The 27,411-nt window shown below is 36.0% G+C and overlaps 1 protein-coding gene across 5 annotated transcripts in view; it reads right to left on the bottom strand.

The window, feature by feature from the left end:
- ATRNL1 (attractin like 1) overlaps positions 1–27,411 on the bottom strand; it is an 802,632-nt gene that overhangs the window by 468,646 nt on the left and 306,575 nt on the right. For all 5 annotated transcript variants that reach the window (XM_025273995.3, XM_025273996.3, XM_044935104.2 and 2 more), the window contains exon 25: positions 2,112–2,173. In XM_025273995.3, coding sequence (XP_025129780.3) covers positions 2,112–2,173 — 62 coding nt within the window. The remainder of the gene's footprint in view (positions 1–2,111; positions 2,174–27,411) is intronic.

Genomic DNA, 27,411 nt, shown 5'->3' with positions numbered 1-27,411 from the left:
AGTTTAGAAAACTGGAAGGCCATAAATGGAGATGAAGGAATTAGACTTGCTATGTATGGGCCCATATGGGTAAATTAGAATAGCTATCACAGGGAGGCAGATTTCATCTCAATTATAAAGAACAACTAATTATCTGAAATTAGAAAATGCTATCACAAGAGATGTTCTGTTTCCTGCCATTAAAGGCATTCAGGCATAAGTTAGATCAGTAGTTGGACAAATTGTGTCCACAGGCAGGATTCAGCCTGTGTGCACGTTAAGTCACTTAAGTAGTGTCCAAATCTGTGACCCTATGGACTACAGCCTACCAGGCTCCTTTGTCCATGGGATTCTCCAGGCAAGAATGCTGGAGTGGGTAGCCATGACCTCCTCCAGGGGATGTCCCCCACCCAGGGATGGAACCCAGCTCTCTCATGTCTCCTGCATTTGCAGGAAGGTTGTTTACCACTAGCACCAACAGGGAAGCCCATATTCAAGCTACCAGCTATTTTCATTCTAGTGAAGGTTTATTGGAACATAAATAGTCACTCCCATTTGTTTCCAAACTGACTCCGGCTGCTTTAGCACCACAGACACCTTATAGCCCACAAATCTTGAAATTATTTACTAACCAGCCCTTTATAAAAAAAGTTTGCTCACTCCTGTGGATAAGGGATTAGGAATTCAAGTACTGTATGGTATCTTGATAAGATAACCAATACTTATCATTTACTTAGGTGCAGAGGAAGTACTGGGCATACCATCTGTGTCAAGGACTGGGTTTAACAGGTTCTTTACTGTACAAAGCTTCCCTTGTGGCTCAGCTGGTAAAGAATCTGCCTGCAATGTGGGAGACCTGGGTTCAACCTCTGGGTTGGGAAGATCCCCTGGAGAAGGGAACACCTACCCACTCCAGTATCTGGCCTGGAGAATTCCATGGACTATACAGTCCATGGAGTCGCAGAGTCAGACACGACTGAGCGACTTTCATTTTCTTTACTGTACAAAGCAGCCCAGACAACTTGGTGAGTGAAGATCAAAATCATCTGCATCTTTGTGCTGTGATGTGGGGCTATGTCTACCAGAAGGAGGAGGCACGATTGTCTACTTCACACAAAGGCACCCTGTGGATCAATATAAGCTGTACACATCATAATCGTGTTAATAAAGACAATATTTGTTTTTTAAGTACTGTATTGACCGACTAGGTCTTTTTATTTTATTGGAGTATAACTGCTTTATAATGTTGTGTTAGTCTCTGCTGTACAATGCAGTGAATCATCTACATGTATACATATGTCCCCTCCCTTGAGAACCTCCCTCGCCACCCACCCCAGCCCACCAAACTAGATGCCATGTCTCAGATATTCTATCAGTGAAACTCAGCTCCTTCTCCTCACCCATTGTTTAGTTATATCCCGTGGAAATGAACATAAATGCTCTATGAAAAGAACTTTTAGGTTTTGAGAAATGCTACAAACTCTATCCTCTCTTTTAGAACAATACACTGCAAATGAACACATTAAAAACTGTGAGATAAAGAGACCTATTTAACTTTAACATACATAGTATTTTCCAAACATATTTAATTATGGAACCCTTTTTAGTGAACCTACTGTTAACATCTCAAATAACTAAAGTTCTAGGAAATTATGGTAGAGTCTAGGTCACATTTAGTACTTCCAGATTACATGCTCTTTGAGGGCAAAAAAAATACATCCTTTTTCTCATCCCCTATTGATTTTATCACATTGCTAAGTACATACAATAATAACTTAAGAAGGCAAAAAAATTGATTTTAATGCTAGGAAACGTACCTAATCAATATGATGAAAACACTGTTAATTTCACTAATTAAAACAGGCTTTAATTACTTATGTGACAGTAGAACACAAGGTTATCATCTTCTTTCCACTAAATTAACTAGCTATTAAATAGTAGTATAGCAAAATAATCCTGTAATAGTACATGTCTAATATGTTTCTTCCGCTCTGCAGTATATATTTAAGTACATAAAACTATACAAGACACACTGTATCATATTCAAGGTTAAAGAACTGATATTACCTAACAGATTGACAGGCCATCAGAATACAGATTTAACACATTCAAAGTCAATAAAAGCAAATTACCTGAAGAAGGTGACAAAAAACTGCACAAGATCCATGATTGTGTTGTGTTGTGAGAACGCAATCTGAAAAATCAAAATAAAAGGAAGTTTGAAACTTACTGAATCTATGTTCTTCTTCAAAGTGGTGATGTTTCATGGCATTTGTAAATACAATACTTTTAAATCATCAAGAAATTTGGATTACCATATTATAAATCATATGTGCTAGAACCAAAATTTCATTGACAACACCTCATACATCCAAAAACTGAAGACAACCTTTACACAGGCTATAGCACTAAATGCTTTAAGAAAACTATTATAAAATTACTTCAGTAATCTATGCTAAGATTGTCACTTGAAATCCTATAAAATATGCCTAACTAAAACATGCAAATGCATTTCTACATCTAATAATGGTCATATTTTTCTATCAATACAGTTGATAATTGCTTATGAGATAAAAAACTTAATTTCAACTCTACAAAGGAAACAGAGGGAACTGGTTTTTCTCATGTATTATTGTCTAATGAAGCTGCAATTATTTTGTTATAAACCCCTGAAAGAATAAAACATATTAAAAGTTTATATTTTCATGTTAATGATTTCAGGAGAGAAGTCAATAATCTAAAGTTGTTTTCCACTTTTGTTAACATTATAGAGATCATATTGTAAAACATTTCTTGAAGAAGAATTATTATACATTGTACTAGTCAATAATGCAGCATCTGAATAGAGAATACTTGATATGAAAAGCCAATTTCTCACTTATTAGGTGTAAATATTCTAGAAATCTATTTAACCTATTTTTGTCCCATGTGTGAACAGTAATAATAAAAGCATCTACTTCATTGTGTTAGAGGAAAGACTAACTCAATTAATAGAAATAAAATTATCTGGTATATAGTAGGCATAATACAATAAATATCATGCTTTTACATCATGTATAAAGGAGCTGGTCAACACTAGTGAATTTTTCCAGGTAGCTGGAGGTGAACAATTAAGTTCTTGAAATCTCCTTTTCCTTTAATAATCTTTTATGTAAATCTTTCAAAAATATGTAATACAATTTCCACTTCCAGTGAAAATAGACTAACAAATATGAGATTTCTCTCATCTTAAAGAACTAAAAACTAAACAAAATATACAGAAAAACCATTTTCAGACATTAGACAAAAGGCAAACAGCGATATAATCCATGAGTGAAGGAAAACAAAGGAAATGAATTTCATAATTGTACCAGTTTTCAGGGCAAGGAAATGAAATGGCATTCTAAAATAAGAAATATTGTTTCTTATATAAAACAAAGAATTATAGCGAGTTGAGAAGATAGTTAAATTTTTGTATATACATGAAAGCTTAAATATAATAACATTCATTTCCAAAATGCTTCTAAGCATTTGAAGAATTACAAAGCATTTACACAGAGACTGAGGAAAGATAATTGCTATAGGAGATTGGTTCTAGGTGAAAACATTTTAAAAAATTTAAGAACAAACATCTTTTAAAATGGAAATGATATAGATGAATCATCTCCCCAGGTACTGTCCATGAGAGTATCTTACAAACAGAGCTTACCAAATAATACTGTCAACAATAACTTAAAACCATAGTAAGATGATTCAGAATACAGCAATTGAGAACTAACTGGATAATCTTCAAAAGGATAATTATTTTGAAATCCTAATAAATGAAATTGGTTTAAGATAAATTGGATTAGGAAGGTAAAATTAGACAGTGTTTAGAAATATCTAAATAATACAGAAAAATAACTTGAATAAAGACTTGAATAAATTAGCAAATACAAAGAAAAAGAAACGAAATAAATAATAAGCTTAAAAATAAAAGAATAAGATGAAGTATAGAAGCAGTTGCATTAAATGTGACAGACTGAATCCTCATCAAAAGAAAAAGATTTCCATAGCATGTTAAAAGGCATAATTTACTTTATGTTTTCTATAGACAGCACATCCACAACAGTAACACACCTATAGCCAAAATATAAAGGATTGTGAGGGAAGAAAAAAAAAATTGGCTCTTAAAAACAACAACAATGAAGCCATGAAGGATAATATAAATAGCAAAGTGAAATTCAAAATCAAAACCTGGTTTAATAAAACATAAACGGCACAAATAATTCATAAAAATAATAAACCTATATGCACCAAAATACAGGCCAAATAAGTGAAAACACAAGGTTGGACTTCAAGAAGAATTAGGTAACATAATTAAATAGTAAAATTTTAATATGTGTATCTCTTTCATAACTGATCTGAACAAGCAGACAGAAAATTAATTTATTCAGTCATTCAGATCATGAAGAAAGATTCAAAGAAATACTGCTTAAGCAAGCTTTGTTCTAGGAGCTGGGGACAACCTTGTAAATAAGACAAAGTTCCTTGTCTCTTGGAATTGGCATCCCAATAGCAGGAGACAGAAAATAACCAGGTAGACTCATAAGTGGATGTCATAATTTTCGATAATGGCAAATATTCCAAAGAAAAATAAGGTGATGTGATGAAGGAGAAGGCTACGTAGCTAGTTTAAATCAGGCAGTTACTGCCAGACTTACTGAAGCCATGTGTAAGCTGACATACAAAAGAATGGTAAAGCCACACAAAGGTCTGTTAGAAGAGAATTCGAGGCTTAGAGGATAGCGTGCTTAGGCTAGAGATGTTTAAGAAACTGAAGTCACAACAGCTGCAGTATTGTGAGCTACAAAATGAGTACAGTGTGACAAGTTGGGGTTAATTCACCTAGGTCCTTAGCATGATAAAGAGTTTGGAATGTTTTATAAGAGCTAAGTCATATAATAACATGATCTTACTCTCAAGAAAAATATCCTGGCTTCTGGGTGAGGAAGAGATGATAAAGAAAAGCAGGGACATTAACAAGAAGGACACTAGATTTTTCTAGCTATGATAGTAGCTTGTACAAGGGTAACATCCTTGCAGATAAAACCAAGTTGATGCGCACAGAATTTGGAGTGAAAGGTGAGAGGGCCTGGTAAAGATTGGATATGAGTCATTTAAAACTAAAAAGAAGTTTAGGGCCACCCCATTATCAGAACTAACAAAAAAGTGAACAATTAAGTAGGAGGAAATCAGGAGAGCATTGTGTCAAGGATGTCAAGGAAAAGCAATGTTGCAAGAAGAAAGTCTTGGTTGGTTTTGTTGGTTGAGTAAGATGAAGATGGGAATATGACTATTAATATTAAATTTGTACTTTGGCCACCTCATGCGAAGAGCTGACTCATTGGAAAAGACTGGGATGCTGGGAGGGATTGGGGGCAGGAGGAGAAGGGGACGACAGAGGATGAGATGGCTGGACGGCATCACTGACTTGATGGACTGAGTCTGAGTGAACTCCGGGAGTTGGTGATGGACAGGGAGACCTGGCGTGCTGCGATTCATGGGGTTGCAAAGAGTCGGACACGACTGAGCAACTGAAATGAACTGAACTGAACTGAACCGACATCAACCTTGTGCATGGGTAATAAACAAACGCACTTTCAATGAAGGGGTGGGAATGTTCATTTAAACAGAGAACGCAAGGCGAACATGTCATGTGAGGAAGTAGAGACAGCAACTACAGATTGAACTTTCAAAAAGATCTGTTAGAAAACAGCAGACAGAATCAGGAGCATATTAAATAGGAAAACAAATATTTTCCTAAATCCATAGTGCATTTAGAAAAGCAGACAGCATACATTATGCAGAGAAACTACTTAAAAATTCCAAATGGTAGGGGTTTTATGTACTATCAGATTATAACAAAATTAAAACTATAATTTTAAATATAAACAAAAAAAGCTTAACTACTCAGAAACTGAGAAATATAATCGGTGAGGTCAAGTTCCAGGTGGAGAGTGACAATGGTAGCATAGTTTTTTTTTAATATCCCTTAGTTTCCACATTAAAAGAAAAAAACACAGTATCTATCTGTCTGCCCATTACCTATCTATATCAAGTAAATTGCAAAAAAAAAAAAAAAAAAGAAGAAGAAGAAAATAATTCAACACAGTTAAAGGAAAAATTCTCATCCTCTTGATTGCTGAAACATGAACAGGTACTGATAAGCCATAGCACAAGGCACATATGGAACCAGAGTCCACGTGGGAGTAAGAAGAGAACGAACAGGATAATCCAAAAGACATTCACTGGAACCAGGCAGGCCAATTTGAATACAGGAAGTAAAAACTGAAGTGGTTTTGTCTACTCCAAGAGTATATGAGTGCAAAGGGTCTTCGAGAAGTTCCAAAAGAGGCTAGAACAGCTTGGGACACATGAATTTTCAAAAGCAACCACTCAAATCTCTATTCCAAGACAGACCCCATATTGAGGAAAAACTGTTGGAAGTGAAATCAAAATTGAGCAGAGCAGGGAAAATGGAAACAAAGGAAAAAAGGTCCAACTCTGGGAGAGGAACAGAGCCTGGAAATCTTTAAAAACCAAGTGACACATATTGAGGAGAGGGAAAAAGGCATATATATACATATATATATAGAGAGAGAGGGAGACACACACATATGGGGTTCCCTCATTGCTCAGATGGTAAGGAATCCGCCTGCAATGCAGGAGGCCTTGGTTCGATCCCTGGGTTGGAAAGATCCCCTGGAGAAGGGAACGTCTACCCACTCCAGTATTCTTGCCTGGAGAATTCCATGCACAGAGGAGCCTGGTGGCCTACAGTCCACAGACTTGCAAAGAGTCAGACACAACTGAGCAACTAACATTACCATTACATATTTATACATGTAGTGTTAGCTATCATCACTCTGACTCTTTAATCTACAAAGGGTTTTGTATTCCTTCAAGATACGTAATGCAAAAACACTGGTTATAGCCAACAGTGTTAAAATACATTTAGGATGGCAAAGTACATGATTCAGGCTGGTACTGCAGAATTTTATTATTGCTTTTTGCCCTTTCTAGGTCCATATAGCTAAGTAACTTGGAAAAAAAAAATCATGTTTTGAGGCAAGTAAGCAAAACACAGACACCCATGAAAATACGTTCCTGAATTTCCCCAAAGAATATTTGCGAAAAGAAAGCAGACAAAGCAAGCATCTACAAGCTACAATAATGAACTAAACTGCTAAAACATTCAGAAACTTATATTATCTGTCTGTGTCTAATCTGTTAACATAATTGTGCTGAAGAAAAAGTGTGCATGGCGCAAGCAGTCTCTATACTTAGCATGCCATCTGGGTTCTAGGGACTCAAGCTGAACAGCATTTGATATTGGTTGTTCAAACAGAAAGTCAGTATTACAATGGGTGTTGCAAATCTCTTTCGTTGTTTCTCCACCTGGGATTTTCTAAGAAGTTCCACAGGAGATAGCCTTGGAAAGATACTGTGTCAGCGAGTCCAGCATCAGGCACAGGTGTAAAAATGGAAGGCAGATACAAGGAGATTTGGTTGCACTGGTGAACAAGGCCGAGCAAATACTAACTCAAGCAGATTCCCTCTCAAGATTCCCTCTCTGGAGAGTTAATGTATTCAGCCATCAAATATTTCACTGAAAATCTATTATAATCTGGGCACCATGTCAGACTCTTGGATATATCACTGAAGAAAAGATTCTTAGCGGTTGTAGCAGAAGTAGACAAAAACAGTAATAACGATTGTAAATTATAAACTGTGTCAGAATTTAGTGACTCTAATGGTGTAAAAAAAAAAACTAAATGTGCCCTATCTTCTATATAAATGTACATAGTTATCTAAAAATAGGCAGGAATACTGAGAACAGATAGGAGAAAAAGGCAGGAGTAGCAGAAAGAAATGATACGAGCATTAGTTGCAAATATATCTGACTATTCTCAGTATTTTTCCATCTAGGAAGAGTATCCAGCAACTCCAGGTCCCTTCCAATGAAATCGGAAGACCTACAGAAAAAGAACTAAATAGAGATAAATGAAGAACTGTTCTAAGTGATACTGGCAACTGGTCTTCATGTGATATTGGTTGATAGGGCTAGCTCCTTATCATTTAAATTTCACCTCAAACACACTGCTCTAAGACACTTAGATAAAGTGGCTTCCCTCTCCCTTATTCTATACTGTTATGTGAACCTACTTCTTTTATAAATATTTCATTCTGAAATTATCTGATTTGTTGGTTGATGTTTGATTATTAGTTAAAATATCTTTCCCCACTAAAATGTAAACTCCTTGAGAATACTAGCCTTGTTCATATTATCTGTGGCATTATTCTACTATGTAGAACACTATTTGGTACACAGTACATGCTGCTGCTGCTAAGTCACTTCAGTCGTGTCCGACTCTGTGTGACCCCATAGACGGCAGCCCACCAGGCTCCCCCATCCCTGGGATTCTCCAGGCAAGAACACTGGAGTGGGTTGCCATTTCCTTCTCCAATGCATGAAAGTGAAAAGTGAAAGTGAAGTCACTCAGTCATGTCCGACTCTTAGCGACCCCATGGACTGCAGCCTACCAGGCTCCTCCGTCCATGGGATTTTCCAGGCAAGAGTACTGGAGTGGGGTGCCATTGCCTTCTCCGACACAGTACATAGTAAGCATTTAATTTAAAAAAATCTGCTAAATAAATAAATAACAACATCAAAATTTAGCATATCATAAATCCTTATTAACAGCCATGAAAGGAAGGAAGAACAGATGTTATTCTTCAAAACATTAAAAAATTATTTATTTGATCTTCCTTTATAAATCAATAAGCATATAGACTATAAATACCTTCTAATTTCAGATCATAAAATAGCATTAACTCTTAGAAAAATTATATAGAGTTCAGATGTTCTAAAAAAATTGCATGTGAATAAAATGTTTGTATTTATAATCACAGAAAAATTAATATCTACCATTTATAATTTTACCTACATATAAATAAAATATTTTGAAACCAAGATATCAGAAATAGTTTCTTAATATGTATTTTACCTCAGTTCTTAATTTCAACAATAAACATTTTTAACTAGGCTTGTCTTCCAGGAATTTCTTTCAGAAGATGACTTAGTTCAGACTACAATCTTCTCATCTAAACTATATGGTATTGCCTGAAATATTACTTTTTAACCAATGAAAAAAATGATACTGTTTTCAAGTGATCTTTCAGAGTGGTCTTTTGATCACTTAGCTAATATTATTTAGACAACAGTGAGACAAATTATAACAACAAAAGCAATACTATATTCGTAGTTTTCCTGAAAGTGTATCTCTAGAGGATATGGGACACTTCTGACTCTAAAATCTCTAATTGTCTAATAAGAAAGACTTGGCTATAACATGGCTCTTTATGGATAATCAATATGTTCCAATTTGGTTTTGTGGTCATTACTATGAAAAATATGAAAAGTTTACTTAAGCTGAATTTAAACTTAGTTTTAAAATTTTAACCAACAAAATGTACCTCTGAAATTCTCTTTTCTTTAATGATTTTTTTCAAGTTATCTAATAATTATTCAAAGAAAATTATTTAAAAATCAGGAAACCAATTAAAGTTTCACAATATTCTCATTTTCTTCATGCTTTTAAAGTGCCCCAAATGACTGATAAACTAGAATGCTAAATATCAGAGTTAGCTGAAACTACAGCAACAAAGATAATACATTTTGTCCATTTAATCTTAAATGCAAATTCATATTGAAAACATGTCCAAAATCTAAAACCTGATTTAAAATATGCTGTATTTTTCATTAACAACAATAATGATCAACATTTTGAATATATGATTTGATGAAAAAGTAGATTAATAGTTTGATATTTACCACAAAATGTCAGATTTTATAAGACAGAAAAAATGTTCTTATTATGAAGGACAAATTGGTGTGTTTAGCAAAATGTCAGCTTGCTATAAATTCTGATATAATATTGAGATATAAAAAAAATGAAAATATGAAGAGATGTGTTAAAATGATTAAATTCATCTAACAAACTGAAAGTAAAAGAGAGGTTCTTCAAACCACTATTCAGATTAGGTCCTTCAAAATGATGACAAAAAAGCAGAGTTAAGTAATCCAAGTTAGTCATCAAGTCCTATCTCAAAGACAACTGGGCTTGTTTCAGGAAAGCATTTCAAAATCATATTAGGTCTATCTCTACATTTTTAAAAATAAAGTACAATGGTGCTTAAATTAACTATTACTGAATAAGCTCTACTAAGATAATCTATTTGAGATATTAATAAGCATAAATTTCCTATAGATAACTAATACACTGCTTATTGATAATATAAATTTATATCATTTCTGATAAAGTAATATTTTGTAAATGCAGTTAAATAAAAAATGGATGATTTTAAAAATAGAATAAAATGTATGATGAACAAACATACTGGCCAATTCTGCATAAATACTATACAAATTACTCTGATTATAAAACCTTGAATGTTGTCTATAAAAATTTAATGAGTTTAATTCTTCTTAGAGAAAATACATGCCTTAGTGAAGGCACTTATAACTTTCCTCCTGGTTTAATGTAAAAACCTAACTTTCTTCAACCTCATAAGTTTCTGGTCATTCTTTACCCGCCTACAAAATGTTCTTTATTTGAAACTGAAGGACTTTCCCATAATTCTACTCCTCAGGATCCTTCACTCCCCCACTTAAATATCCCCACTGTTTTTCCACCACTTGTAGCCTGAACTCCACCTTCCTTGACATAGAAGCTGCTGCTAAGTCGCTTCAGTCATGTCCAACTCTGTGCGACCCCATAGACGGCAGCCCACCAGGCTCCCCCGTCCCTGGGATTCTCCAGGCAAGAACACTGGAGTGGGTTGCCATTGCCTTCTCCGTGACATAGAAGCAATGATCCCCAAATCTTGGCCCTTGCTTCTCTCTACGCAGCGCGCTGACAGGGCCGTGATCACGCTGCACACATTACCAGCCTCTGCGCTTTGGTTGCCACAAACTGTTTCCTCCTGCACTAACACGTTCTTCTCTTGAGTAACTGCTATCCAAATGATCCGCTTCCTGGCACGTCCAGATCCTGTACAGTGGCCCTCAATTGTACGTCTGTTGTTCCTACCATACACTTTTACTGCAGTACTACTAAAATACTAACACTTATTCAAGTGCTTACCATTGCCCAGGCACTACGCAGAGTGTTTTTTACACACTAATTTATTTAATCCTCAGAATATGCCAATAAAGTAGGTAATATTATTAAATTCATCTTATAGATAAGAAAATAAAGGTTTATAGATTACTCAGGCAATAAGCAGGGGAGGTAAAATGGAAACCAATGCATTCTGAAGCTAGTTCTTAAGTTCCACACTTTCCTAGCGAAAATTAATCAGAGTGCGCTGCAATAATTAGCACGGCTGTCTTCTCTTTCCATTCAACTTCAAGATATTTGAAGTCAAGTAGTACAATATTGAGCTGAACATTTCTAGCAACTAGCAAAGAGCCTAGCGTTTTTACTTATATGTCTTTGTGTACTTAGTCGCTTAGGTGTGTCTGACTCTTAGCGATCCCACGAAATGTAGACCACCAAGCTCCTCTGTCATGGGATTCTCAAGGCAAGAATGCTGGAGTGGGTTGCCATTTCCTCCTCCAGGGGATCTTAGCAACCCAGGGATGGAACCCAGGTTTCCCGCGTTGCAGGTGGATTCTTTACCATCTGACACACCAGGGAGTGAATGAATTGCAGTAACTTCTCGAGATTTGCAACTTAATGCTCTAAATAGAAAGTCTCAAAACAGTTTCATTTTACTGAAGGTCAAGCTGTTCAGGAAAACGATTACTTTTTAAATCAAGAATAGTCAGTAAAAACACATAGAGCTTTAAATCTACATATTCAGAGTAAATTTTCTGTAAGTTAAAGGATATTATCATTTCAAAAACGGTATTAAGTGTTAAAAAATGAAACCAAACCATTAAAATGAAAAGATAAAGTTTTATATTTGTAATGCAACCTGTTCCTGATTATCGTATTAGCATATTTAGGAGGTATTCTTCAAGTATCAGGTTTTAATTCAAAGATATAAAACTGCAAGAGTAATGGCTAATATAGAAGTCTATATGCAGTTTATGCTTGTAACACTACCTTCTATAAATTATCTTTTTTCCCCCTACAACCTAGCTTCTCTCCTATAATTTAAGTGGTGAAAAGGGACCTTCCTTTTATAGAGTGATGTTCACCAACCCTTCATCATTCAGTTCTACCTCTAAAACTTCAAAAACAGGTTTACAGCTAAACCCCAAAGAAGCAAATGTAGCCACAGTCTTACTAAAGCATGCAGTACTTGCCAAATGTCATTTTTTCCATACATATATACTTCTACTAAATAAGTGATTGAACCATCTGCATTCAAAAAGGCATTAATAGTTGCTAAAGAAACAATGAAAGTTATAAAATTTTCAAGAAAAAAATATTTTCTATACACATCTAATTTGAAACTTTGAAGGTTAATTTTTATTCTCTTCTCTCCATTTAATTTAGACTAATGGACCAGAAAGCAGTGAATACAGTGCTTTCCATAAGAAAGTGTTTTTAAAACCAATTTAGTAGGTCCCCACAACCGTTCTATTCCATTGCATTGTTCATTTAAGAATGTCTTCTTATCTCTCCTTGCTAGTCTCTGGAACTCTACATTCAGTTGATTATATCTTTCCCTTTCTCCCTTGCCCTTTCCTTCTCTTCCTCTTAGATGAACAATACAAAGAAAGAGAGGAAAACAACAGGATGGGAACAGATCAGATATTTCTTCAAGAAAATTGGAGATATCAGTGGAACATTTCATGCAAGGATGCATATGATAAAGGACAGAAACAGTAAGGACCTAATAAAAGCAGAAGAGATTAAGAAGAGGTGCCAAGAATACACAGAACTAAAGGTCTTAATAACTCAGATAATCATGATGATATGGTCACTCGCCTAGAGCCAGACATACTGGAACACGAAGTCAAGTGGGAAAGCACTGAAAGTGAAGTCGCTCAGTAGTGTCTGACTCTTTGCAGCCGCATGGACTGTAGCCTAACAGGCTCCTCTTTCCATGGGATTTCCCCAGCCAAGCGTACTAGAGTGGGTTGCCATTTCCTTCTCCAGGGGATCTTCCCAAGCCAGGGATTGCACCCAGATCTCCCACATCACAGGCAGATGTTTACCATCTGAGCCACCAGGGAAAGCATTACTATGAACAAAACTAGTGGAGGTGACAGAATCCCAGCTGAGCTATTTAAAATGCTACAAGATGATGCTCTTAAAATGCTGTACTCAATACGCCAGCAAATATGGAAAACTCAGCAGTGGCCATACGACTAAAAATAGTCAGTTTTCATCCCAGCTCCAAAGAAGGGCTATGCCAAAGAATGTACAAACTACTGTACAATTGCACTGATTTCACATGCTACCAAGGTAATGCTCAAAATAGTTCAAGCTAGGCTTTAGCAGTAGGTGAACCAAGAACTTCCAGATGTACAAGCTGAGTTTAAAAAAGGCAGAGGAACCAGAGATCAAATGGCCAACATTCACTGGATCATGGAGAAAGCAAAGAAATTTCAGAAAAACATCTACTTCTGCTTCACTGACTACACTAAAACCTTTGACTGCTTAGATCACAACAAACTGTAGAAAATTCTTAGACATGAAATTACTAGATCACCTTAACCTGTCTCCTGAGAAACCTCGAGGTCAAGAAGCAATAGTTAGAACTGCACATGGAACAACTATCTGGTTCAAAATTGGGGAAGAAGTACATCAACGTTGAATATTCTCACCTGTTTATTTAACTTACATACAGACTACATCATGTGAAATGCCAGGGTAAAAGACAAAGAAGGGTGAATGCAGAAGAACTGATGCTTTTGAACTGTGGTGCTGTTAGAGACTCTTGAGAGTCCTTTGGACTGCAGGGAGATTAAACCAATCTATCACAAAGGAAATCAATCCTGAATATTCATTGGAAGGACTGATGCTAAAGCTAAAGCTCCCATATTTTGGCCACCTGATGTGAAGAGTCAACTCACTGGAAAAGACCCTGATGCTGGGAAAGATTGAGGCAGGAGAAGAAGCGGGTATCAGAGGATGATATGCTTGGATGACATCACCAACTCAATACACAGGAGTTTGAGCAGGCTCTGGGAGATAGTGAAGGACAGGGAAGCCTGGCATGCTATGGGGCATGGGGTTGTAAAGGGTCAGAGACGACTCATTGACTGAACTGCAACAATAACTTTTTTAAAACTTCAAATTTCAGCTATGTACAATGAAAGGTGTATGATAGAATAAAAAATTATTTTAGTTTAAAAATTAATAATGGAGATTACATAGAAACAAAATTTTTCTGTTTTATATAAAAATATTACAGTCTATAAGATCAAATTATGAGTGCAAGTATCTAAAAATATTTATTAGGTTATGTGAATATTTAACTTATATGCAGAGTACATCATGTGAAATGCCAGGGTGGACGAAGCACAAGCTAGAATCAAGACTGCCAGGAAAAATATCAATAACCTCAGATATGCAGATAACACCACCCTTATGGCAGAAAGAGGGGAGAAATTAAACTAAACTTTAACCTCTTGATGAAGGTGAAAGAGGAGAGTGAAAAAGTTGGTTTAAAACTCAATATTCAAAAAAACAAAAATCATGGCATCTGGTCCCATCACTCCATGGCAAATAGATGGGCAAACAATGGAAACAGTAACAGGTCTTATTTTCAGGGGCTCCAAAATCACTGCAGATGGTGACTGCAGCCATGAAATTAAAAATCACTTGCTCCTTGGAAGAAAAGCTATGACAAACCTAGACAGTAGAGACACTGCTTTGCCTACAAAGGTCTGTATAGTTAAAGCTATGGCTTTTCCAGTAGTCATGTATGTATGTGAATGTTGGACCATAAAGAAAGCTGAACACAAAAGAATTGATGCTTTTGAACTGTGGTTTTGGAGAAGACTTTTGAGAGTCCCTTGGACTGAAAAGAGATCAAATCAGTCAATTCTAAAGGAAATCAATCTTGAATATTCATTAGAAGGACTGATGCTGAAGTTGAAGCTCCAATAATTTGGCCACCTGATGCAAAGAACTGACTCGTTGGAAAAGACCCTCATTCTAGGAAAGATTTAAGGCAGGAGGAAAGGGGATTACAGAGGGTGAAATGGTTGCATGGCATCACTGACTCAATGGACATGAGTTTGAGCATGCTCCGGGAGATGGTGAAGGACAGGGAAGCCTGGTGTGCTGCAGTCCATGGGGTCTCATAGAGTCAGACATGACTGAGTGACTGAACAACAATGAGTATTTACACGGAATGCATTAAAAATCTTAAGAGATTAATTAAACATCAAAGGAAAAGTAATGACTTTTAAAAATACTACTATAGAGAAGCTGGAAAATTTCTTAGAAATATTTTACAAATGAAAAGATTGAAAATTTTTATAAGCCATATTCTTAGAAAAATATTTTACACTTAAGCTATCATATCTAATTGAAACTATTTTGTTGGTTATAAAAAACAGCACTGGTAGCAATATTTCATATAAGGACTCACCAAAACTCTGCAGAGAACAAATTAGTACATATTTTGTGATTTCTGAGCAATATGGTCTCATTTTTACTACTCAACTCTGACATTATAGCATAAACTTGATATATCTTCCTTCTCTGAATCTCCAGAGCATTTGTAACTATCATAACCAATCTTATTTTGTCACTGTCATAAGAACTTTCCATTCCTCTCTATAAGAATATATTCCTTAAATATTATTAGATTTAGTCCTCACATAGATATTTTCTGAGTATCAGAACTGATACATTAGTTGAGTAACTGATAAAATTAACAATTTCCAATGCTATTTCTTGAAGTTGTGCTAACAGTTTAATAAAAGAAGAATCTTAAAAGGAAAGGTTCATTTGAAAATATATATAACAAATTTCTCAAGCCTTTAACAATTTCAGTTCAGTTCAGTTGCTCAGTTGTGTCCGACTCTTTGCGAGCCCATGAAATGCAGCATGCCAGGCCTCCCTGTCCATCACCAATACCCGGAGTTCACCCAAACCCATGTCCGTTGAGTTGGTGATGCCATCCAAGCATCTCATCCTCTGCCGTCCCCTTCTCCTCCTGCCCCCAATCTTTCCCAACATCAGGGTCTTTTCAAAAGACTCAGCTTTTCGCATCAGGTGGCCAAAGTACTGGAGTTTCAGCTTCACCATCAATCCTTCCAATGAACACCCAGGACTGATCTCCTTTAGGATGGACTGGTTGGATCTCCTTGCAGTCCAAGGGACTCTCAAGAGTCTTCTCCAACACCACAGTTCAAAAGCATCAATTCTTCGGCGCTCAGCTTTCTTTATAGTCCAACTCTCACATCCATACACTAACACTGGAAAAACCATAGCCTTGACTAGACAAACCTTTGTTGATAATGTCTCTGCTTTTTAATATGCTGTCTAGGTTGGTCATAACTTTCCTTCCAAGGAGTAAGTGTATTTTAATTTCATTTTGATTTTGGAGTGATTTTGGAGCCCAGAAAAATAAAGTCTGTCACTGTTTCCACTGTTTCCCCATCTATTTGCCATGAAGTGATGGGACTGGATGCCATGATCTTAGTTTTCTGAATGTTGAGCTTTAAGCCAACTTTTTCACTCTCCTCTTTCATTTTCATCAAGAGGCTCTTTAGTTTTTCTTCAGTTTCTGACATAAGGGTGGTGTCATCTGCATATCTGAGGTTATTGATATTTCTTCTGGCAATCTTGATTCCAGCCTGTGCGTCCTCCAGCCCAGCATTTCTCATGATATACTCTGCATATAAGTTAAATAAGCAGGGTGACAATATACAGCCTCGACATACTCCTTTTCCTATGTGCAACCAGTCTGTTTTTCCATGTCCAGTTCTGTTGCTTCCTGACCTGCACACAGGTTTCTCAAGAGGCAGGTCAGGTGGTTTGGTATCCCCATCCCTTTCAGAATTTTCCACAGTTGATTGTGATCCACACAGTCAAAGGCTTTGGCATAGTCAATAAAGCAGAAATAGATGTTTTTTCTGCAACTCTTGCTTTTTTGATGATCCAGAGGATGTTGGCAATTTGATCTCTGGTTCCTCTGCCTTTTATAAAACCAGCTTGAACATCTGGAAGTTCACGGTTCACATACTGCTGAAGCCTGGCTTGGAGAATTTTGAGCATTACTTTACCAGCATGTGAGATGAGTGCAATTGTGCGGTAGTTTGAGCATTCTTTGGCATTGCCTTTCTTTGGGATTGGAATGAAAATTGACCTTTTCCCATTTGGAAGACAATAATAACAACAGCAGATAATCATGATAATAATGCTATTATTATAATATGTCCTTTGAGTTAATTTGGGAAAAATTATACAAGGACATCTTTATTATTTAGGTTTTCCCAGTAGCTCAGCCGGTGAAGAATCCACCTGCAATGGCAGGAGACTCCAGTTCAATGCCTGGGACAGAAGATCCCCTGGACCAGGGATAGGCTAACCAATCCAGTATTCTTGGGCTTCCCTGGTGGCTTACCTGGTAAAGAATCTGTTTGCAATGCAGGAGGCCTGGGCTCAATCCCTGGGTTGGGAAGATCCCCGGGAGGACACGACAACCCACTCCAAGATTCTTGCCTGGAGAAACCCCAAGGACAGAGGAGGCTGTCCATGGCTTCACAAAGAGTTGGATACAACTGAACAATTAAGCACATCTTTATTAATACACATCTGTTATAACTTTTACTTTCACACCATATTCACAAGATAAAACTTCCTGTAGGCTCCAATTCCTGTTTGTCAAGTAGCTAGCATCTTCTTCTGTGCTCAAATGACTCATGTCTATGTTCAAAATACTAACAGACTTGTGATAAAAATTTACAAACATCAACATTAGGATTTTGTTCTTTTTCTCTTTGGTTCTATATAACTTAACTATTATTAGTAAGAGGATATCACCTAGTGTACTATGGAAATTAGATTTGCAAATTGAAGAATGATTCCTAGCATCATTCTCATTAAAAAAATCAAATCTAAATTATGACATCAGTTTGCAGATTGACTTAATAGTGAATTACCAAATTCCATTTACTCAGAAACAGGTAATTTAGATTCAATCTAATTTAATTTAATTTAAACAGTGATGTATAAGTGTTGATGATGATCTCCAGCATTATTGCAGGAGAATACAAAGTACTTAAGTTCAATGCACTCTCTGTTTTTAAGGTATTAGCATTGCAGTTATAGCAGTAATTTTTTTTCTTTTTTTATTGTCAATTCAATTGCATGGCATTACAAGTAATAAAGAATAAGGGTTAACAAAATAAAATCTCCCCCAAGAAGCTGATGCAAATCAACTGAACAGCATGATTCCTAACATTACCAAAGAAAAAATTTTCCTGTTTAATTACTACATCATTGGTATATTTATCACATAATACTGCTAGCTAGGGGTGTTACAGTCACAATTAGGAGTCTTAAAGATGTCTGAATGCTAGTGTTTGGCAATCTAAAACATAAAATACTCTATTGAAGACAATAAAGAAAATTGTTTAAAAATTAGAATGATTTACTTTAAATGGAAATGGCTGTCTTAAATATATAAATTGATCAAATAATACGTTAAATGGCAGAGGCTCCCCCTTCAATTAAAGTCTGATTAATGTGTACAAGTGGCTACCTACTTAAAAATGTCCTACTCTGGTAGACATGTTACGTATCTGGCAGAACAAAATAATCACTGTGATTTCTAAAATTCTATCAGTAAGAATATTATTTATGATACAATTAGAATTAAACCTTTACAATCCATATAACTCACTAACAGGGACTAAAAAATAATGGTATAGAACAAAAAAATAACCTCAGTAAAGATGTTTATTCCTCAAACATGTTAATGAGTATTAAAAAAATCATGGGGCCAGTGGATTTTGGTGGAAATAATACTTTTAGAATGAGAAGCCTTAATTTACCTTTTAACTTAGCGATTATTACAATATTTAGCCATATGCCATCTGTATAAGGATTCTAGGTTATATAATTCATATTAAAAGGTTCTATTGAATAATAAAAGAATAAAAAATTTTAAATATAATGGGATTATTGAGGAAAGGAACAAGAGATAGGTAAAAACAAAAACATTTGATATACAGCTTGTAATAAAATATACATTATAACCAAAGGAAACTATATATTTCCATGAAAATGTAATACAAATACTAATATTATTTCAGTCAAAATTTTATTTAAAAAATCCAGTTTATAAAACTTTCCATTTAATTTTACTTTTACCTCAGGTCTAAAGATAAACAGATGATAGATAGATGTGTACAGATTTATAATGTATTTTATATGATATGTATAATATCCCACATTCACTACTTTATATATATTTGTAAGAGTTTATACTAGTTAAAAAAAAACTTTAAAAGAGTTTGTATTTACCTACTCAAATTGCATTTAAACTATTTGTACTTCATCAGCTCTGACTTTTTCAGAACATTTTATGCCTATCTAAAACAAAGTATACAAGTAACAGTAATTTTAAAGCATTTAATGAGAAACTTTTCATTAATCAAACATACCAATTTCTATAAGCATTCTAATAACTAAGTGGCATAAACATTTTCTCATCTGTTTAAAATATAAAATCTTATGGTGTGATTAAAATGGTAGAATTATGAAATACTATAGCTAGAAAGCCACTTATATTTTTCCTACAATACTTATGACTATAATAAAGCCTCTACTTAATTTTGTAAGTGAAGTGATCACTATTAAGGCTGGAAAACCATTCTTTTGGACAAGTCTGTTCATTAGAAATTTTGTTTTAAGTTGCACTATCTTTCTCTATCCTGGAGAAGGAAATGGCAACTGACTCCAGTATTATCACCTGGAGAATCCCACAGACAGGGGAGCCTGGCAGGCTACAGTCCATGGGGTCGCAAAGAGTCAGACACAACTTAGCAACTACACACCACAGATACCTCTCTATAATATCAACTGACTGATTTAATTCACGTGTTTAGTGTTCCATGTATATGTGTGCTTAGTCATGCAGTCGTGTCTGACTCTTTGCACTGCCCTAGACTGTAATCTGCCAGGGTCCTCTGTCCATGGGATTTTCCAGGCAAGAATACTTGAGCGGGTTGCCATTTCCTACTCCAGGGGATCTTCCTGACCCAAGGATCCAACTTGCGTCTCTTGAGTCTCCTGCATTAGCAAGCAGATTCTTTACCACTGCACCACCTGGGAAGCCCACACACATACACACGCATTTCTCTATAATATCTATCAACTGATTTTAATTCCACTCTCTAATGTTCTATAGAAATAATTAAAATTTTAGTCCACATAGAAGTTTCAAAATATTAAACCCTTATTCATATAATTCCCATGTACAGTTTACTTCTGTATGTATCCCAGTTTGTCAATATCCCTGTTAATATGCAGCAACTGGTACTGGATAATCCTCTTCAGTTCAATTCAGTTCAGTCACTCATTCTTGTCCAACTCTTTGTGACCCCATGGACTACAGTACGCCAGGCTTCCCTGTCCATCACCAACTCACAGAATTTACTCAAACTCATGTCCATTGAGTCGGTGGTGCCATCCAACCATCTCATCCTCTGTCGTCCCCTTCTCTTCCTGCCTTCAATCTTTCCCAGCATAAGGGTCTTTTCAAATGAGTCAGTTCTTCGCATCAAGTAGCCAAAGTATTGCAGTTTCAGCTTCAGCATCAGTCCTTCCAATGAATATTTAGGACTGATTTAATTTAGGATTGACTGGTTTGATCTCCTTGCAGTCCAAGGGACTCTCAAGAGTCTTCTCCAACACCAACTTTCAAAAGCATCAATTCTTCAGCATTCAGCTTTCTTTATAGTCCAACTCTCACATCCATACATGTCTATTGGAAAAACCATAGCTTTGACTAGATGGACCTTTGTTGGCAAAGTCATGTCTCTGCTTTTTAATATGCTGTCTAGGTTGGTCATAACTTTTCTTCCAAGAAGCAAGCATCTTTTAATTTAATGGCTGCAGTCACCATCTGAAGTGATTTTGGAGCCCCCAAAGATAGTCTGTCACTGTTTCCCCATCTACTTGCCATGAAGTGATTGAACTGGATGGCCTGATCTTAGTTTTCTGAATGTTGAGTTTTAAGCCAACTTTTTCACTCTCCTCTTTCACTTTCATCAAGAGGCTCTTTAGTTCTTCTTGGCTGTCTGCCATAAGGGTGGTGTCATCTGCATAGCTGAGGTTATTAATATTTCTCCCAGCAATCTTGATTCCAGTTTGTGCTTCAGGCAGGCCAGTGTTTCTCATGATGAACTCTGTATAGAAGTTCAATAAGCAGGGTGACAATATACAGCCTTGACATACTCCTTTCCTGATTTGGAACCAGTCTGGTGTTCCATGTCCAGTTCTAGCTGTTGCTTCCTGACCTGCATACAGGTTTCTCACGAGGCAGGTCAGTTGGTCTGGTATTGCCATCTCTTTCAGAATTTTCCACAGTTTGTTGTGATCCACGCAGTCAAAGGCTTTGGCATAGTCAATAAAGCAGAAGTAGATGTTTTTCTGGAATTCTCTTGCCTTTTCGATGATCCAACGGATGTTGGCAATTTGATCTCTGGTTTCTCTGCGTTTTCTAAATCCAGCTTGAACATCTGGAAGTTTACAGTTCACATACTGTTGAAGCCTAGCTTGGAGAATTTTGAGCATTCCTTTGCTAGCATCTGAGATGAGTGTAATTGTGTGGTAGTTTGAACATTCTTTGGCATTGCCTTTCTTTGGGACTGGAATGAAAACTGACCTTTTCCAGTCCTGTGGCCTGGATATCCTCTATATATTTATTATACAAAGGAATAAAGTTGGGTTTTTTTTGAGAAAATATTACAGACAATATTTTTGGACATGTTAGTCTGAAATGTCTTTTATATATCAAGTGGGCATATCAACAACGTAGCTGGATATGCAAGTCTAGTGTTGATAAAACAGGACTGGGTTGAGGTATAAGATCAGTTCAGTCGCTCAGTCGTGTCCCATTCTTTGTGACCCATGGACTACAGCACACCAGGCTTCAGGGTTGAGTAATAAATTTCTAAATAACAAATTAACACACCTTGGAGATTTTTATCTTATACATTTTCAGCATCCGTTCTACCACCTACAGTTATTAGGTCTGACACAGACTATTGTCTACTACACCTTCCCATATGCAGTACTTTTCAGAGCAGCCAACTTCCTTAGGCCCCCAAATTTCAAATTATCTCCATAAGCATATTAAAACTTAAGGGAAAATATGAATACTTTGTGAAAGGAGAATCAGGAAACATTTAAAAAATAAAATAAGTAGAAAAAAGGCAGAATGAATGGATATATGAAAACAATAAAATATTATGCTAGAAGAATAGATTGAGAAGCAAGAAGGAGAGGAAAAAGGAAAATTTGAAATAAAAGCTACATGGTTTGGAAGACAGAAACAGAAATGTGATCGGACAAATAATGAGAACCTGAAAATAGCAAAGAAAAATGGACTTGAAGTATTTGAACATAAGGTAGATACAATTCCTTGAATTAAAAAAACAAGATGACAAAAATCCTTCACCTGTCCACATAAGAGTAAAATTAAATAATATCAAGTATAAAAAAAAATTCTTGAGAGAAATGTGAAGTTTTAAAGAGAAAGAGTATATCACATAACTAAGAATTAGAATGATGTGGCATTTTTATAATTTAAATCTAAGTTGATATTTTATCTGTAAAATATACATCTAGTTTATAATCCAGCTGAGCATTATTTACAAAATCTGAAGGTTATTTTAGTTTCACATGACTACTTTTAGTGAGAATCAAGAATTTTATATGTAAATAATATTAATTACAGCTAACACTGGTGGCACCCCACTCCAGTACTCTTGCCTGGAAAACCCCATGGACGGAGGAGCCTGGTAGGCTGCAGTCCATGGCGTCGCTAGAGTCGGACGCGACTGAGTGACTTCACTTTCACTTTTCTCTTTCATGCATTGCAGAAGGAAATGGCAACCCACTTCAGTATTCTTGCCTGGAGAATCCCAGGGACGGGGGAGCCAGGTGGGCTTCTGTCTATGGGGTCGCATAGAGTCGGACACGACTGAAGCAACTTAGCAGCAGCAACACTGATTAAGTCCTAACTAGAAATTTTGACATGTATTATTTTTTTAACCTGCAAAACTACCCTAAAACAGAGTGGTAGACAAAATTCTAATAAGGCCTCCAAGATTCCAGTCCTTAGTGTACACACCCTATACATCCTTTCCCATGAATCTATGAAAAGGATGGAAGCCACACCATTAATCAGGTTACATTTTACGGCAAAGGTGATGGAACAGTCACTCCCATGATTGTTACATTACATCAGAGTCCCCTTTAACAGACTAAAGAGAGAGATTTTAAACAAAAAAAGATTATTCAGCTGATACTGAAGAGGCAACATGCCATGATTCTTAGAGGGTCAGATGGCAGGCAATGGCAGTCAGCTTCTAGGGGCTGAGAACATACTATGATTGAAAGCAGCAGAAAAAACTAGGACCTCAGTCTTACAACTGCAAGCAACCGAATTCTGCCAAAACATCTGGGCACAGATAAGAGCCTGGCAGACACCGTGACTACATCTGGGGAAACACTGAGCAGAGGAACGAGCTTGACCCTAAAACTGACGCTCTACATGGATGTTGTCTTCAGCTGATACGTTTGTGGCTAAATGCTACTTAGCAAGAAAACTAATAAAGGCAGACTCTATTATTATTTCCAGTTTTGCAAATGAAGAAACTGAAGTACTGACACTTAAAAGACTCCTTCCCAATCATACAGCTCGAAAATGGAAAATGTAAAGGTATAGTCTGATTTAGGATCTGTGTTCTCAATACCTACTCTATAGCACCATGAAGAAAGTAAGCAACTGTCACCTGGAGAGGTAGATAAAAACATTCACAGAAGACCGGCAGTGATTAAAAAAAAATATTATATATAATTTACCTTGCTCCAGGTTAATTAAAATTAAAATTAATATACTTCCTGTGTCTTTTAAAAATACAGGAAGTCTCTTTTCTCACTTCAATAACAATTGTATAATTTCCTCAGTGAAATATGTAATATTTTCCTAATATAGGCAAATATCAATTTCAGAAAGATACTTTCATTCCCTAGATAATTATATATTTTGAGCAAGGTCACCTATGATAGCATATATTTGTTGATTTCTGGTCACTAGAAAAAACCTCCTGCCCCAACAAGGAATTATTTTATTCAAACATTTGTTTTCTTACTGAGGCAGTGTACTCTAGTCTCATATATTCCAGTATGGAAGCTAAGAAAGCTCTTTTGGGAAATCTTTTTTCTTCCACCCTCTGGTACAACAATGGAATAGACGGGTGACCTAAATTTGCCAGACTCATTCACCTATGATTCTCAGATCTTGACTGAGTAATATAGAAGAATAGAAAAATCCATGAGACTTCACTCACTACAGTAGCCATGACCAGGCAAGAATGTAAAGCACTTCTCAGAACTGAAAACTTCTAGGACTAAGAGCTTTCTGTCTATTGTAAACTGGATTACTTATTCCCTGCTTCACATTTTAAGTAGTATGTTATGCTAATAATATATTTTCCATCTGCCTGTTATCAGAGACAGTTTCTACTCCTTACAAAAGATTTTATCTAATAAAACTACTATAAAACTTCATTTTTGGAGGAAAAAAAAAGGTTTTGTTTTGTTTTATAAGAATCCACATGTGGTTACTTTATTCCTAGCTTTTTAAGGAATCTCCATGCTGCTCTCCATAGTGGTAGTATCAATTTGCATTCCCACCAACAGTGTAAGAGGATTCCATTTTCTCCAAACCCTCTCTATGTAGACTTGCTGTGATTTCTCCCTAGGGAGAAATAGATTACTCATCTCTTAATTTAAAAACTATTCATTGAATTACTTCACCTAAGCAATGAGGACAGTTTCTATTGTAACACAGTTCTGATGCTAATAGGGGATAAAAGATTTGGACACGACTGAGCGACTGAACTGAACTGAACTGGAGTGAAACCATAATTACAACAAAATGTGATATGCTGAAGAATCTGCCAGTTTAAGAGAAGAGTCATGTATACGAGGAGGTTATATTTGCACTGGGACAAAGGCTAAGCGATAGTTAGGAAGTTAAGACAAGAAAAGTCATCAACAGAAACAAACAAACAAAAAAGAGAGTAGACAGACACTGGAACTGCAAGTTACCTTGGGATGGCAAGAATTAGAGATAATAAAATAAAGAGCTGCTATAACAATAAAAGGGTCAATACAGCAGGAATACTAGCCAAAGTAAATATCTGTAGGAAAGAGTGCAATTGCAAAGAATTAAGAGGAAAATCGGAGAGTACTGAAAAAATCACCAAATATAGTTGGCAATTCCAAAAACATTCTCAATAATTGACAGAAAAAGGTGAAAGAAAATAAGGGTACAGAATACTGAACAATATTATCCACCAAATACTCAACTAACATTTAAAGAATAACAAAATATTAAAAAGTGCACTTGTTTCTCTAAATAGATACGAATTTTCAGCAAAAGCAGCCATATTCTGGGCAAAAGGTAAACAAGCAAAACTCAAAGCAAATAAATATAAAAGATTAAAATCATAAATAGTTTTCCCTGGCCACAGAGAAAATTAAATTAGGAAATAATAAGAGGGTCACACATGGAAAAAACCAAAGTATTTGAGAATTAAGACAACTTTAAATGACTCAGGAGTCAAAGAGTATATCACAAGGGAAATTAAGAAATACTTTGGGGTGAATGAAAATGAACTTACAACTTTCCAAAATTTGTGGAATGTGCCTAAAGCAATGCATTGAGGTTAATTTATAGTATCAGAGGCATATAAAAGAAGAAAGTTCAAAAATCAGTGATCTAAACTCCAACCTTAAGAAGCTAAAAAAAGTGAATTAAACTAAATTATTTAAAATAAACTATTTCATTTTCAACTGTTATATAAGCAGGCATAATTGTTGTACTACTTTTTGTTGTAAGATATCAACCTACTATAGACAAGTAAAATAAATACCATTTATCTTAAACGGTATGAGAAATCGTAGAAGAACTTAAACAGGTGAGATATATGATAAGAAGATTAAAAACACTCTTACATAACAGTGATGATAATGGTGCTGAGGAGGCAGAAAATGATCATCTATCTGCTGCTTACTGCAGTAATTTACTGTAGTACAGGCAGGGTTCTATTTTACATAATTATGTTATTTAATTATCATGATAACCCTATGATGTAAGCACTACCATCTTTATTTTATAGATGAGATAACTAAAGCAAAGGCAAAGGAAGAGCTTAACTGAAGTCACAAATGGGGGATGGACAGATTTAACAGAAATCAGAGAAAAAAGTAGTTCAGAATGAAAAAAAGAAATCAGTGAGAAATGCTACGGAGACATGAATAGCACAAGGACTAAGCAGGATCCATTGGCATGCTAACGAGGACATCATCACTGACAAACTGACTGGTATGGCTTAAAACTGCTTGCTACATACTAGCTGTCTGATTTCCAAAATACATGACACAATACATATAAATGGTAGCAGCGTAAGATTACAGCAACCGAGAAAGGTGAAACTTCTGGAATTTTAGAATTGGCTTCTAATCATAACCTATAGCCTGTTTTCTGCTTTTTTAAACCATAGATGTATATATCTAAAGAAATTTGTGCTCCAGTAAAGTGGCAAGTTCAGTTCAGTCACTCACTCATGTCCGACTCTGTGACCCCATGAATTGCAGCACGCCAGGCCTCCCTGTCAATTACCAACTCCCAGATTTCACTCAAATTCACATCCACTGAGTTGCTGATGCCATCCAGCCATCTCATCCTCTGTTGTCCCCTTCTCCTCCTGCCCCCAATCCCTCCCAGCATCAGAGTCTTTTCCAATGAGTCAACTCTTCTCATGAAGTGGCCAAAGTACTGGAGTTTCAGCTTTAGCATCAGTCCTTCCAAAGAACACCCAGGACCGATCCCCTTTACAATGGACTGGTTGGAGCTCCTTGCAGTCCAAGGGACTCTCAAAAGTCTTCTCCAACATCACAGTTCAAAAGCATCAATTCTTCACAGTCAACATTCTTCACAGTCCAACTCTCACATCCATACATGACGACTGGAAAAACCATAGCCTTGACTAGATGGACCTTTGTTGGCAAAGTAATGTCTCTGCTTTTGAATATGCTATCTAGGTTGGTCATAACTTTCCTTCCAAGGAGTAAGCGTCTTTTAATTTCATGGCTGCAATCACCATCTGCAGTGATTTTGGAGTCCAGAAAAATAAAGTCTGACACTGTTTCCACTGATTCCACTGTTTCCACATATTTTGCATGAAGT

Source organism: Bubalus bubalis, chromosome 23, assembly GCF_019923935.1.
Source record: "Bubalus bubalis isolate 160015118507 breed Murrah chromosome 23, NDDB_SH_1, whole genome shotgun sequence".
Classification (NCBI taxonomy): Eukaryota; Metazoa; Chordata; class Mammalia; order Artiodactyla; family Bovidae; genus Bubalus; species Bubalus bubalis.
This window is presented reverse-complemented; position numbering and strand designations above follow the sequence as displayed.